Consider the following 16,075-nt stretch of genomic DNA (forward strand, 5'->3'; position numbering starts at 1 on the left):
TTTGATCCTCTCATAAATGAATAAAACTATAACTTTTTAAACCATATCTTAACAAATCAAAAACTACCGCGCACCCTTGGCATGATGAGCATTCCACAAGTATAAGTGCTTATGGGGTGCAGGGGGTAAAGGTCAGGGTTCAAGTTTCCAAAAGGAAACTTCACACACATATCACTTAAATTAGATTAGAGTATAATTTCTATCTTGTATTAAAAAAAAAAAAAAAATATTGGGGATAGCACTATAGCTAAGTAAAGTGTAATTATATTCAATTATTAGGGATTTAATAAATTAACTTAGGCCTGCACTATCTTAAGAGCATGTTTGGTAGACTATAATAGACACAATAATATAATAGTTATTCTTATGATTTATCTATTCAGTAATTTGGTTATGTTTTTATTACAGAAAATAGTTATTCCTTATGAATAGCTATTTTTAAAATGTTGTAATAATTTCTAACATTAATATATTTCCAAATTCACGTATCAATTATGGATATAAAAAATCATAAAAAATAACTCATTTCTCTCTCAAATTTTTTTAAAAAAAAATATTATTTTCTATGAAATATAATTGTATGAGTAAGATATTTCCTAAAATAGATCCTAAGTTTTATTTTAATATTACAACTCACAACCAAACTTATGAATAGGTTTGGTTATTCCATTACAATACTTCTTATTCCTAGTAATAAATATGGGTTTAGCTTACCTCCAGTATTTTTTTAACTGGAATCTCATTTTGTTTTAATGAAAAATTGTCACATCATCTACTAACTAAATAAAATGTGAAAATTAAAACCCACTACCACTTGCCATTGTTTATTTAAAATAAAAGGACATGTCTAGTTAAAAAAGTAATGGAGGTAAGCCAAACCCAATAAATATCACAATTCCTATTATAATTTTCATTCAATATATCAAATGTGCCCTAAAAGTTTTGAACAGATAAAAGTTGGTAGGTCAATTGGCACCTCTCGGTATTTCTCACAAAGACATCTAAAGTTTAAATCCCTTTTATCTCCATTGTTGCCTATCAAATTATCAAAAAAAAAAAAAAGTCCTGAAATATCTATCACGTTGAGTTATATATAAACTAGGTTGTAGATTGGCAAAACCAAAACCAGAGTGTAAGGAGCACTGATTTTCATTCTCAAACTCCTAACATAATCAAGTCAATTCGAAAACCACTAACACTAATTAATTAACACACAAGTATCATATGGCTATGGGTGGGCGACATGGATTATGACTTAAACCAATACAAAGCTGTCCATGAGACAACAAGATAAACCTAACAAAAAAAATGCCACATGAAAGTCGCTGCCCAAAGTTGATTTGTTGTCGTTTTATGTCACTTGATGACGAATTTGGTATTTATGTTTCCCATTTCCATACCTATTATATATATATATATTTATATATATATTTTTTTTTTAATTTTAAAAAGATAGTAAAAAAGAAAAAAAAGTCTTTGAAGCATTAATTAGTAATGTCGAAGAGATATTAGGTCAGAATGCTGTTTGTTTTTTTTCCTTTTGATAATATGTTTGATTGATTTTAATTAGAGGAATTTTGTGTTCTCCAACTTTTCAAAGGAACCACACTACACACAAGTTTCATATTTGTGGCTAAGTCAATAACAATACAAAAATATAGTGGTTAAACCTTAAAAAGGATCTTCCATGCTGGTTGTTGAAACAAAGTTAGTATGATTTTTTGTAGTGAACATTGTTTTTTGGGTCATATAATATATGAATTTAATGTCACCTAGCAAATGAAGATTTGCTTTATTGCACATCTCTCTGTTTGCCAGATGGAGAGACTTGGGATCTCTTCTGGAAAGATGGGGGTGCTTTTAAATTATCTAAAAGTATCACACATATTAGTACAATATTGCTAATATTGTAATGGTTATGAATTCCAACTAGCTAATTTGGTCATTTATTAATCAATGTGATGTATGATTACTTGGGACCTCGTACAGTTGTGTAGAACCCTTTATGTTCCATAAAAAAAATAAATAAATAAATAAAATAAAATTCTATACACACACTAACCCTTCCACCCACTTCATGAGATTTTCCGAAGAGGGAATTTTAACCTAACATGGAATGAAAATCTCATACAGATTCAATTGTTTATACAACACAAAATCTCTCTCTCTCTCTCTCTCTCTCTCTCACGCACACACACATGGTTTTTGAGACTGAGGGTCCGTTTGGTTGGAGGAGTGGAAAAGTGGAAGGATGGAAAATTGTGGGAGGATGGAAAAGTGGGAGGATGGAAAATATTTAGTTTTCCCTCATGTGTGTTTGGTTGAAGGGATGGAAAAGTGGGAGGATGGAAAACTATTTTGTTTGGTTGAAAAGAAAAGTGAGAGGATATAAAAAGTAGTTTATATAAATTGACTATTATACCCTTGTTACATAATTGGTAAAAAATAGATTTATTTATACTCATTAAATAATATAAAATTTACCAACTATTATATTTTTCAATAAGAAGTGTTACGTCCACAATATTTTTTGCAATATTTTCACAACAAAATTTATGTGAAAAGTTGTTACTAGTTCTAATTTGAACCCACCACAGAAATTATTTTTTTGCCCACCAATATTAACTAATAACAATCTGTTACTTAAAATTTATTGTCAAAATATTGTAGTAACATTTCTCAATTAAATTTTTATTTTTTATATTATTTCTCTTTTCAATCTTTTCATTACAGCCATACGTTTTTCTTTTTCTTTTTTTTTCTTTTTTTATGCTATCTCCTCCACCACACACGTTATCTCTATCCCCACCCCTTCTTTTTCTTTTTCTCCACACACGTTCTAGCACTCTCATTCTCACTTCATCTTCTCCAGCTCGCTCTCTCTGGTTTTTTTTTTTTTTTTCGTACACGTTATCTCTTTTTTTTTTTTTTCTTTCTTTTTCTCCCTCATTCAAGAAGTGCTTTCTCTCTTTTTTTATCTCCAGCTCTCGGTCTCTGGTTTTTTTTTTTTTTTTACTTGATTCCAGGATAGCCGTTGTGTTTGTGAGGAGGGTAGGTGGGAGAGGGCATTTGTGTAATTTCACAGTAAGAGCAGCTTTCTCTCCACAGTTTTCCTCCCGATTTGGGAGGAAAAAAATTGGTGGGTCTGGGAGGAAAATTTTCTCCCGGATTTTCCATCCTCTCTGTTTTCCTTTGCTTCCCAAACAGTGAAAAACATTGTTTTCCACACCATTTTCCACCCATTATTTTCCATCCTCCCTATAATCCCTCCAACCAAACATAGTGTGAGTGATCCAAATGTGATGCCATGTCCCATCAGAAGCCATAGCATTTTAGAGTTTGGGCCAGTGCTTGGCTTGTGTTGCAACAACAAATTTAGTAATGAAAGCAATTTCAAAAGCCAATAGGGCATTAGAAGAAAAAGCTGGTTCTCCATTGACAGTCTTAAATGGAAATGGATAGCTATAACTTCAAAGGACTTCAATACCATTCTAATTTGTTATAACGACCACCACACCTTCAGTTAATTTAGTCATGCAGTTCTATTATCAACTCAATCATTTAACAACAAAATCATCAGTCATCAGCCATTGGTCCATTGCCTTCAGTAGTATCAACTGTAATAGAAAAGTAGGTGCCAAATTTGTGTAACCATGTCGGCACAAACAATGAAGTTATTGTATTCGTATCATGAGGCTAATGGCTATATGCATTAATATTGACAGCAATTGTCTATAAGAGTAGCTCAATTGGCTAGTTCTAGTTGGTGCTTGCTAACCATCACGCATCATTGGTGAGATAGTCGGTTCACAAATATAAGAGTACGTTTGGTACACTGAATGTAGATTACATTAGGAATAGTAATCTTTATTACTGGGAATAGAAGACATTGTAATGGAATAACTATTACTATTCATAAGTTTGGTTATTACATATGGAAAGCTTGTAAAATATGATGTATAAGGAAACTTTATATTTTTAGAAATATATTAATTTTAAAACCTATTATATGCATTAAGGAATAGCTATTACATCCATTTTAAAGAGGAATAACAATTTTTCAATTTAAAAAATAGTCATTCCAATGTAATAACTAATTCATATAATAAAGATGCAACCAAATGACCGACTTGCTATTATACTTAAATAATTATTCCATTACAGGAGTTATTACAACATACCAAACGTACCCTAAAAGCATGTTTGGTAGACTGTAATAGACACTGTAATGTAATAGTTATTCCTAGGATTTAGTTATTCTTTAGTTTGATTATGTTTTTATTACAATAAATAGTTATTCCTTATGAAAAGCTATTCTTCAAAATGAGGAATAATTATTCCTCTTTAAAAAGTCGTATTAGTTATTCCTTAATAAATGCAATAATTGCAAAACTTAATATATTTCCAAATAAACAAACTTTCTATATCCATCTAACAATTATAAAAATAAAAAATCATAAAAAATAACACATATCTCTCTTAAATTTAAAAATAAAATTTTTTTAGGAAATATAATTGTATGAGTAAGATATTTCCTAAAATAAATATTAAGTTTCATTCTAATATTATAACTCACAACCAAACTAATGAATAAGTTTAGTTATTACATTACAACAAGTAATAAAGATTACAATTCCTGTCGTAATCCTCATTCAGTGTATCAAACGTACCCTAAGGACATGTTTGATAGACTGTAATAGACACTGTAATGTAATAGATATTCCTATGGCATAACTATTCAGTTGTTTGGTTATGTTTTTATTACAATGAATAATTATTCCTTATAAATTGCTATTCTTCAAAATGAGGAATAACTATTCCTTATCAAAAATATTGAATATCTATTCCTTCACCTTATGTAATAACTTTTAAAAAAAATTTCCTAAAAAGCCATTAGTTGCCACATTTTCAAAAGAAAAAAAAATAAATTTTTCTTGTTGTTAATTATTAGCTCTATTTAAAATAAGTGTATTTTAGGAAATTTGACTTAAAAATGATTTAATTACATTTTCTTTTTATACTTTACTAAATTGTGGATGCATATTTAAGATTCTATTCCTAAATAGTCACCAAGTTAATGAATAGTAATACTTGTTACATTCCAACTTAATGTATTCCTTGTAATAATTATTCCTATTCCCGTGTAATAATCATTACAGTGTACCAAACGTGCCCTAAGTTCTTGTTGAGTGGAGGGTAAGGGTCAGAGGTCAAGGCTCTAAGAGGAAGTTTCATACACATATATACTTAAATTAGGTTAAAGTAGAATTCTATCTCAAATTTAAATAATAATAAAAATTAGCACTCGCTTTACATTTCATTCTTCTAGTAATTTTAAGAGCTACCAAGAATTTTCGAATCATCAAGAGAAAACAATGGAGCAATTAAACAACAACATATTCTGTTAGTCTTTTTTATGGGAAATTAGTTTTAGAATGGCTAATTATGGTCAGCTGATAAATCTAATTAAGTCGTAATTCATATTATGTAAATTTTGTAGCTGCAATTTTGAATATCCGTTCTATTTTTCTATTAAAATTTTACTTATGTTCCAATAAAAAACATGAAGTTGAACCCTTCATCATGCCACTTTTTAAATTCTAGTTCTCATCGATTTTTTCATGGTAAAGATAGATATAAAAAGCAAGTTCTTAGTGTTTCTTTCATCATTAACTTAACTATTTCAAACTTGTATATATATCAGACATCATTATTCACAATTTCACATAATAGGGATTAGGAAATCTATGGTTCACTATTTTCAATTTCATCAAGGTTTTACAAACTCTCCAAATAGATTGATATATATATATATATATAACAGGCCAACCATAAGAAGGTTTTATAAATGTTTTATTTTATTTTTAGTGAGGACCGTATACATAAAATCAGTGCAAATTATTTTTAAACAGTATTTATCTCTCTTGCACATGAACTAACCAATGTTTCCAAGGGTCTTCCCTCTTTAGAACTTTTTTTTTAAAAGATTTTTTTTAAGCGGGCCATCAACATAAAAGAAGATTATATGTGCGTGAATGATTACAAAATTTGATTCATTTGTAACTGAACAAAATAAGAAATAAAATAAAGTAAATGTTGAATTAATCTTATTTTATATATAATTTGTCTAGGATTAGAATCAAGTTACCTTGATCTTGATGTAATACTTGTTAGTGTTACATACTTACATCACTTATAATATTTTTATTAACATATTGAATATTCAATCCATGTTTCTCAAAAAAAAAAAAAAAATCCAATTCATATATAAACTAGTATTTTGAATATAATTTTAAATACAAAAGTTGAAATTTAAATATTTTATAGTTGAGATAGTATTGATTATATGTTGCAAGAGTGGTGCTGGGGGTATATGGGCCAATATATTCTTAAAAAAAATACAAAATTATTAAGTTATGTAACATTAACCAAAAAAAAAAAAAAAGTTTAATTTGAACTTATTTTATTTGTTTAAACCCAATTGAAATTACTTTAAATTCTATTTTACAACTAATCCACTACCACACATAACCTATCGGATATTTGGATTAATGAAAATCCCCAATCAAATCCACCCACAAAACAATCAAAGATGCACAAATTTGATTGAATCCACTTACAACCACTCAATTGGTGCAACCTTGACCCGATCAGTGCACCCAACCACCAGATTAATGTACATAATCGCTATATCAACAAAACCCTAGTAAAAAAACGCTACCAATTTGCATAGCCTTCGTGCCGATGCAAACTTGCAAGCCTACGCGCTGCCTCCCAACAAGTTAAATTATCGATTATCCCAAAAGTTTAAACTATTAAGATACGATAAATTTTAATCATTTAATCACATAGTTTTAACATTCTCCCTCACATGTAGCCCGAAAGTACATTTTTAATAGATGAGGCTCAACATGTAGGATTTTTTGAGACAATCAGTAATTTAATATAGTATCATGTAAGGAGAGAGAAATTACCCGGTTTCCATTCTAGAAAACATTTTATAAAAAGTGTTTTCGTGAAATATTTTACCATTTTGACAAATGTTAACAAGTACCGTGTGATGCTTGTCAAAATTGTATTAAAATGGGTTCTATTTAATAAAAAAAATGAAATAAATAGAAGAAAAAAAATATAAAACTAACCCTAAAATTTATTTTAATATATTTTTTCTCTATAAAGCTTACCTCACAATCTAAAAGTTGCAAAAATATGACATAAAGCTGCAAAAATAAATACAATAAGCTGCAGTTCCCTACAATTTTTATTTTTTACACACGTTTCTTGTGTGTGTATATATATATATATATATTTAAGTTTGATCAAAATTTGACAACGAAACATGCACTAAAAATATTTTACAACGAAACAAATATACGAGATAAGAATTGGATATAGGAAGAGAGAAAAAAAAAATTAAAAGAAGGGCAAAATGATAATTAGGCATGTGAGAAAGAGAAGAGAGAATGAAGGATGTGGGTAAAGGCATGACAGACAGGTGCAAGACCACAAAACATAGACCTGTTGGTGATTCGGACCCCTTTAGTTCCGGGACGATATAATCCAACCAATAGAATTTTATTCAACCATAAAAAAAGAGCTTTGCTTACTTTACATTTGTGTTTGACCCTCTCTCTCTCTCTCTCTCTCTCTGCCTAATATCCACCCACCAGAACCGGAGGCCTATTTCCATTTTGATTTCATACTCTCTCTCTCCATCTCCTCTCTATCTTTCTAGTCTTAACAGGTATTTTAAGGACTCAGGAGGAAACTACCTTTCTACAGTGCTTTTCTTTTGCCACTGCCCAAAGCAAAGCAAAGCAAAACCTGTCTCAAGTCAAGTGTGTTGTTGTTGTTGTTGTTGTGATCCTTGGATTTAGGTACTTTTCCTGGGCCAACTCTCTCTTACCCTTTTAGCCTCCTTAGTTTCTCTTCATGGGTTTTGCATTACTTTACCTTCTACTCTTGTTTTTTTCACCTGGGTCGTTTTCTTTTGTTGGATCTGTGTTGGGTTTCTACCCAAAGCTATGTTTTTGTGGGATAAAGATCTGGTTTTTACTCTAATTGGAACCCCTCTTCATGCTTATGTACATGGGTTTATAGTTAATTTACTGATTTTAGATATATGTGAGATTGGTTAAAGTCTGTTTAGAATTTGCATTTTTTTTTTCTAATTGGCTAACTAACAAGACTGATTCTTTGCTTTTTTTGTGGTCCTTGAATCTTTTTTAGTTGTTCTGCTTTTTTTTACTTTTGTCCTTTTTATTATTTTTGTTATTGGTTTTAGTTTATATACCTTTATTCTGGTGGAGGAAAGATTGCATATTGAATTAGATAGCTATGACTTTTAATCTTAGAATTATATTTCTTCAATATCATATGATCAAGGTCTGCATGCAGCTTTGTGCTTGAATTATTTTCGTTCTGGAAAGAATTTGATATAAATTTGTAGTTGGGTTTTAGGTTTTACTGTTGCACAAAGTGAGTTTACAATTTTACTCATTTTAAGCTTAACTTTAAGTTCTCTATTTGTAGCTCTATCAGCTAATTTTGTGATCTTCGCTTAAATGTTTCCAATAGATTTATGCAGTCTTATTCTTTCTTATTAATGGACTTTATGATATACGTCCCGGGCTTCTCTCTCTCTCTCTCTCTCTCTCTCTGTGTGTAGATTAGGATGTAAAAAGTCGTCTAAAATAAATGTTTAGTTCACTTTGTAATGGTTCTCCAATAATTTATCTGTGATGCCTATAATTGATGAAATGTTGGTTTGGCAGATTAGGAGAAATATGTTGGCTGCTAGTGCAAGATATGGTCTTTTGATAATGGATGCTGAGCTATGGATTTCTTCAATCTGATATATTCTAAAACTCTTTATTACCTATGATGGCCTCAAAAACTGATGTAAGAGCTTCCACGAAACAGAGACAGAAAACAGCTGTTGTTCAAACGGTTGAGGCAAATGATCGCAGGCCTTCACCTCTGCAGGTTTCAAAGGCAAGCAAAACTGAGTTGGTTCCTCCTGAACAATCACCAAAACCTGTTGAGAACAAATCAAAGCAGGTTAAGGGTGAAGCTGCTAAAAATAAGGAGTCACCAAATTCTAGTCAAAAGGGGTTGTCTGATTCTTTGAATAATAAATTTGATTCAAGTTCTTCCGCACAGGGTCTTGAGCAAGCATCGACAAGGGTAGATTCTACCGTAAATGAGACAAGAGGCTCACTGGGAAGTTCTGTTGATCAAGAAAAGAAGACATCGGAGTATGGGAGTGCTAAAGTTAGTGATGGGAACAGCAGTCTTGCCAAGACCAGTGGAAGTGCCAAGATTAGTGATCGTGTTGATTTTGTTGAGAGTGGCAAGAGCAGTATGTGTAGAGGAAGTACAAGCAGTGATGTAAGCGATGAGAGCACCTGTAGCAGCTTTAGTAGTAGTATTAGCAAGCCTCACAAAGCAAATGACTTGAGATGGGAAGCCATCCAAGCTGTTCGAACAAGAGATGGGGTTTTGGGTTTGGGCCATTTCAGACTTCTGAAAAGGCTGGGTTGTGGTGATATTGGCAGTGTCTATCTGTCAGAGTTAAGTGGAACTAAATGTTATTTTGCAATGAAGGTTATGGACAAAGGTTCTCTTGCAACTCGTAAGAAGCTGCTTCGTGCTCAGACAGAAAGAGAGATATTGCAATCTCTGGATCACCCCTTCCTTCCAACATTGTACACCCACTTCGAGACAGATAAGTTCTCATGCTTGGTAATGGAGTTCTGTCCTGGAGGAGACTTGCACACTCTTAGGCAGAGGCAACCAGGCAAGCATTTTCCTGAGCAGGCAGTCAAGTATGTTAAGCAAGCTTAACCGTTCTAATTTCTTCTCTTTATTTTAGTTGACATGCTTGTTCACTTTCAGCTTATCTAATATTATCTGTTTATACTTCAAGCCTTAGATGGTTAAACCTATCCTATCCTTGAAGGGACAATTTTATATTATTGCTTTCAGGAATATGTTATACATGCTGCTTGTTTATAAGCATTAACTGTATCCTGTGTATGTTGTATTATTTCTATGCTATGGCCTTTGCCTTTTGTTCTCCTCCTAAGAAGCTTTACTTCTGTATGTTGAGTTAGTTTTCTTATCAGTCCCCCAATGGGGACCATCTGGCTAAATAGTTCCCATCCATGTTAAGTTGGGTCTGAAACTTGGCTTTTATAGACAAATTTCTTAGGCTGTATCCTCAAAACTCCCTATTACCAATGAAACCTGGAATTATATCTTTATCAGAATGTTCTTGACATGGTGCCAAGTTGCGTCCTCCAGAGCCTTGAATGAAGTTTAATTGCATGTCTTCAACAATTATCTGTATGCCAGATTCTTTTATGGGCTTCAGTTCCAAAACTTATCAAACCTCAAGAACTGCCTCATGGTAAACCATAACCACTGCCAAATGATAAACTATATTCGAAAATGAAGAGTTAAGGTGGTGAATGGTTGAATCAAGAATTGCCAAGAGCTTTGTAGCTCAACTGGCACCTCCTGGCACTTCCAACAGAGACGTCCAGGGTTCAAGTATCCCTACCCCATTGTATCTATCATAAAACAAAAAAGAATGGTTGAATCATGAAACAGTGTCAATTTTACTTTCTTGTGATCCATCTAGGAGGTTGTAATTATTCTGAAGGTTGATACTGTATTCAAATAATTCAGCTTCCAAAACTGGAGTTATGTTTATCTTGTTTTCTAAAACAATGTCCCACCTTTGTACCTGATACAAAATTTCTTTATTACCCTGATCTTAAATAATCTTACTAACTATGGAGGAAAAAAGAGGTTAAAAACATATTGGTGCTCCATATGGCACTTGACAGTGACAATTCTTTATTTCATTTAACTTGCAGATTTTATGTAGCAGAGGTCCTGCTATCTCTGGAGTACCTCCACATGCTTGGGATTGTCTACCGTGACCTTAAGCCAGAAAATGTCCTTGTGAGGGAAGATGGACATATAATGCTCTCTGACTTTGACCTCTCCCTCCGTTGTGCTGTTAGTCCAACTCTTGTGAAAACCTCATTTATGGAGTCTGATCCATTACGAAAGAACACTGTGTATTGTGTCCAGCCAGCTTGCATTGAGCCTTCCTGCATTCAGCCATCCTGTGTAGTCCCTACAACATGCTTCTCACCACGCCTCTTTTCAAGCAAGTCTAAGAAGGACCGGAAACCTAAAAATGAGATAGGAAACCAAGTCAGCCCATTACCTGAGCTCATGGCAGAACCAACTGATGCACGGTCTATGTCATTTGTTGGGACCCATGAGTACTTGGCACCTGAGATCATTAAGGGTGAAGGTCATGGAAGTGCCGTAGATTGGTGGACTTTTGGAATTTTTCTGTATGAGCTATTGTTTGGTAAAACTCCTTTTAAGGGATCGGGAAATCGGGCTACGTTGTTCAATGTTGTAGGTCAGCCTCTTCGTTTTCCAGAATCACCAGTTGTCAGTTTTGCAGCAAGGGATCTTATAAAGGGTTTGCTTATAAAGGAGCCACAGCATAGATTGGCTTATAAACGAGGGGCAACTGAGATCAAGCAACATCCCTTCTTTGAAGGTGTGAATTGGGCATTGATACGCTGTGCGACTCCACCTGAGATCCCAAAGCCCATTGAGGTGGAGAGAATACCTGCCCCAACAGCGTCAACGAGTGAAAAGACTGCTCCCACTATGCCTGCTCCCAATCAGAAAGGTTCTGATAATTATCTTGAGTTTGATTTCTTTTAGTGATGATCAGTATTAAACGGTTTCTGTTGGCGGAGAACTGTTTTGAACAACATTTCAGGGATTGATAGTGGTGATTATGAAGTTATTTTATTGAAAGTTAATGGGGACTTTTATGTTTGGTCTTGCCATTAACAGTTTCAAATTGATTTGCATAACTGCATCAATGCTCTCTGTCATATACATCAACATACATCAATCTGGATACATCAGGTTTGGTTCTTTTGAGTATAAAAATACCAAAATACATGGCTCTTTGAGCCATCTTCGTTAAGCTTGTAGAGAACATACATCAGTCTGGACACTTCAGCATTTAAAATGTAATTTCTTTCAGAAAACTATTTATATAGACTGAAAAACATAATATGCATATATAAGTTGTAGCATTTGAACTGTGATTCTTTCTTTTCTTAGGCGCAAGCGCAAGACTTTTCACATTACAAGGTGCTGAGTTACAAAAAGAAAGGTAACAGTAGCTTGGACTCGCTTAATTCTTGTGGTCCCCAAGCTTCAATTAATCATGGTGTCAAAGATTGAATGAAACAGACAATGAAATAAAAGGGTATCAAAATAAAACTAAGCATATAACTCTATGCTCTCTAAATATAAACGTGAACAAATACAGATACATTTTCAGATCAAAATGCAACCCCGATGGCTTTAATCTAAAACTCCTAGGAGAGATATCTGTGCCATTAATGAGACCATGTACCTCAATTAATTAGTGAAGTACTGTGATTACATGTAGCTTATATATACTTGTTTCTAACATATAAAGCACTTGAGCCAGAAGGAACTATTGGGTTTTTCTTCTTCTTTAATGGACCTGAAACTATTTCCATTGCTGATTCGATGTGACCATCCAATCATCTGGTCGATAACTTCCTTCCCTTCACTGATGAACTTAACATCGCAGGAATCCAGTGCATTCTGAAAGATCCAATTAGCAATCCCGCTTCCTCTCTCTCTCCTCGACACCGGTTTCCTTTCAAATTTGAATAACAGAATAGCTACTAATAAGAAATGTGCTTAGGAAATTCAAAATTTCTTAAACGCTGTTATTGTTGTATCCTTGGATACTTGTACCTTAAACTTGATTGTGCGGTTCCAATCACTAGCTTTCTTATTTTGAGAATAGGGATAATCTCCACAATAGCCTTAGCAATGTTGCTACTTTCAATGAGCACAACATCTACCTTCACCTGTTTCATTATTTATAATAATAATAATAATAAATGATTTACCTTCACATGCAAGCCATATAAGAGTTTGATTGGTAGGAGGATTTTTGTTTTTGTTTTCAAAATAGTATAAAAAAAAATTTTAAAAATTGATCTTGAAACTAGTTTTTCAGATAATAATTTCTAAGTATATTTTACGTGTTTGACTTTCACTTTTAAAAACAATTTTCAAAATACTAAAAACAAAAAATAATTGTTTGGGAGACAATTTCTATTTTTGAGATTTAAAAAAAATATATATATATATTTACAAAAAGTCTATATATTACCTTTATTTTTTTGTAGATAATGATAAGGAAATAGAGCTCATTATTTTTTTTTAATGATAAGTTTCAAATTTGAAGTGTGAGAATTCTTTTTGTGATAAAGATAAGTTCCTTAATTTAAGAGATAAAAGAGTTTGGACAAATATGCGGGATTCACGGTTTTCAATTTATTTACAATTATATCATCAAAAACATTTTCTATATCTTGAAAACACCCCTTAGTGGTTTTTAAAATCTTATTCTAAATCAAGAAAAAAACTGTACTAAAAAAATATTAGCCAAACAATAAATTCAAGTGTGGGACCCACTATTTTATAGATTGCAGAACAAAAAAAACTATATTTAAATACTCTTACCAAACCTGCCCTAAGTTGCATTAAATTGTTTGTTCAAGATTTGTACCTTGGAGGCAGAGCATTTGTTAAGAAACTCTTGAAGGAGCTTCTTCCTCTTGGCTCTTTCTTGGGTTACATATTCCTGCACCATCTCCGGTTTCACTTGATGCCTTGGAATCATTCCTACTATCATCACATGACATGTTAATTTTATCACTCATTCTGTTGCCCGAAACAAGAGTTAGATTGCTAATGAACTCTCTATCAAACAGCCAATAACTGGCTCATCCCATCAACATTTCTTCATGCCAAACATAAGCACAATCTAATCCATCAACTGAGCAAAGGAGCCGGTGAAAATTGGTTATAAATTATTATTGAATTTGTAATTGTAGCTACTAGCTATTGTGATTTCAGCCTAGTACCCTTTGGTAATGCCATTTCAAATCACATTTTTACAATGTACATTTTTTTTAATACAATTTTTTCAAGCAATCATTGTCATGTACTTTTCTTTATATATTTGTGCATTGACTTTATTCTTTAAAATATATATATATATATATATATATATAAATGTTACTTAATAGAACATTACATGCGCTTTAACTTCTGCCTTGGGGCACTGGAAATGGTTAACAAAAACCTTTAAAAAAATAGGATGTACCAGACCAGCATGGTTCATATGGTATATCTCCCAAAAGCACTGAAATATGAATGGAATTGTACTAATTTTTTTCCCTGAATAAATAGAATAATACTGATAGCAGGGTTGTTAAAACATGAGTTTCACACTTTAATTACAGGTTTTCCATGACACGGTTTTGACCAAGACACACATCTGAGAGAGAGAGAGAGAGAGCTTACATGGACTTGGAATGAAGCGCATGACAGGGAAAACATGTATGAGAAGGACCATAGTGGAGGGAGTAACAACGTGTCTCAGAGTCCACTCCAGTGCATCCATGCTTGAGCTTGACTCTTCTGCCGCCCCCACAGCTACAAACACTCTATCATTCCAGTTTTGAAAATCAAAAGAGAACAAACTACCCTCATGCTCATGCTCTTCCACGATAGAAGCCCTGAGTACATCTTGGTTTATCTCGAACAGTTCACTTGGAGTCTCTTCCTCCATATCCATCTCAGTTGGGCTGCTAAGTGTGCTGGTGTTTCCCTTATCATTCTCTGTTGATGATACCGACATTTTCAGCCAATTTTTCTGGTGAAAACAAACTATGATGACACAGTTTTCGATCCCAAAGATTTGAAACTTCTTTGAGTTTTTGTTTTGTGAAGTGGAAACTTACACAAAGGTAGAGTACTTAGAAACACTTTGAAGGGTTTCACTAATAACTTCGAATCATTCTATGCCTTCCTAGGTTGTATCTTTGAAAATATGGTTGCGTTTATATTTCGAAGAAATGATCTTCTTGACCAAAAAAACAAGCAACAAGTTGTGCAGATTAAATAGCCTTGAAAGTAGGCTGCAAGTTTCTTCTGATTGGACTTTTCTTGGTTGACCACTATCATGATTGTCTATTGGCCTATTTGTCTCATATGATATTTTCAAGTCTTATTTGATTATCAGAAATAATTTATCTAATATGATAGTGATTTTATCAAATTAACAGTTATAAAATTCTATCTTATCTTTAAAAATACAAATTTAATTAAATTTTTAGATTGATCCAATTATAAAATCCAATCCAATATAGGACATTTTTTTATTTGGAGGAAATTTTCTTTTAGTTTTTTTTTATTATTATTTTTAAATGTGAATATTTTATTGAAAGAGAGAGATACATCATACATCTCTTTCCCAAGCCTCCATGACAACATGAGGAAGGGATATACAATTACAAAAATATGAGATATTAAATTGGTACAAAACATACTACTTAGTTCATGAGCGACCGAGTTAATTAGCATCTCTTTTTTTATCCAAGTATCTAACTAGGATTTGGCTTACCTTCACTGGATATCACCTATTGTTTTAAATATACAATGACAAGTGGTAGTAAGTTTTAATCTCCATATTTTATTTAGTTAGTGGTTGGTGTGACAATTTCTCAATAAAACAAAAGGAGATTCCAATTAAAAAAATACTAGTAAGTTGCCCGTGCAATGCACGGATAATTTTATGTAAAACAGTTTTGAATAATGTTGTACATTAATTATAAAGAAAAAGTAAACTAAATTAGAGTAAAGAGACAAATACATTTTGAGATATTAAAATTTGGTATAGTAGTTTCACTGCATATTTGTAGCCTTCTTATGGTAAGATTATTATTTTTTTAAATCATGAAACCAAAAATAAATGCAAAAGAGTAATGGGACCATGAAATAAAATAATTTGTGTTGTATTCACATATTTCATACTATGAAATAAAAGTATACCCAACTCTCTAACTATCTTCCACTCATCGATAGTGCAACATTAAGACATGGTATGGGCAAGTGTGTATGCATGTGTCTT

At 32.4% G+C, this 16,075-nt stretch overlaps 2 protein-coding genes across 2 annotated transcripts; one reads left to right on the forward strand and one right to left on the reverse strand.

The window, feature by feature from the left end:
• Positions 1 to 7,565: 7,565 nt before the first annotated feature.
• On the forward strand, positions 7,566 to 11,888 carry LOC126726857 (serine/threonine-protein kinase D6PKL2-like). The gene is made up of 3 exons (XM_050432263.1): positions 7,566 to 7,877; positions 8,775 to 9,827; positions 10,884 to 11,888. The coding sequence occupies exons 2-3, from the start codon at positions 8,881 to 8,883 to the stop codon at positions 11,758 to 11,760; spliced, it is 1,824 nt and encodes a 607-aa protein (XP_050288220.1). The 5' UTR covers positions 7,566 to 7,877; positions 8,775 to 8,880; the 3' UTR covers positions 11,761 to 11,888.
• A 440-nt stretch (positions 11,889 to 12,328) lies between these two features.
• On the reverse strand, positions 12,329 to 15,064 carry LOC126726859 (U-box domain-containing protein 35-like). Its single transcript, XM_050432264.1, has 4 exons — positions 14,467 to 15,064; positions 13,667 to 13,785; positions 12,844 to 12,959; positions 12,329 to 12,742 (listed from the first exon to the last, which is right to left on the reverse strand). The coding sequence occupies exons 1-4, from the start codon at positions 14,801 to 14,803 to the stop codon at positions 12,523 to 12,525; spliced, it is 792 nt and encodes a 263-aa protein (XP_050288221.1). The 5' UTR covers positions 14,804 to 15,064; the 3' UTR covers positions 12,329 to 12,522.
• Positions 15,065 to 16,075: the final 1,011 nt, after the last annotated feature.

Source organism: Quercus robur, chromosome 5 (assembly GCF_932294415.1).
Source record: "Quercus robur chromosome 5, dhQueRobu3.1, whole genome shotgun sequence".
Taxonomy (NCBI): domain Eukaryota; kingdom Viridiplantae; phylum Streptophyta; class Magnoliopsida; order Fagales; family Fagaceae; genus Quercus; species Quercus robur.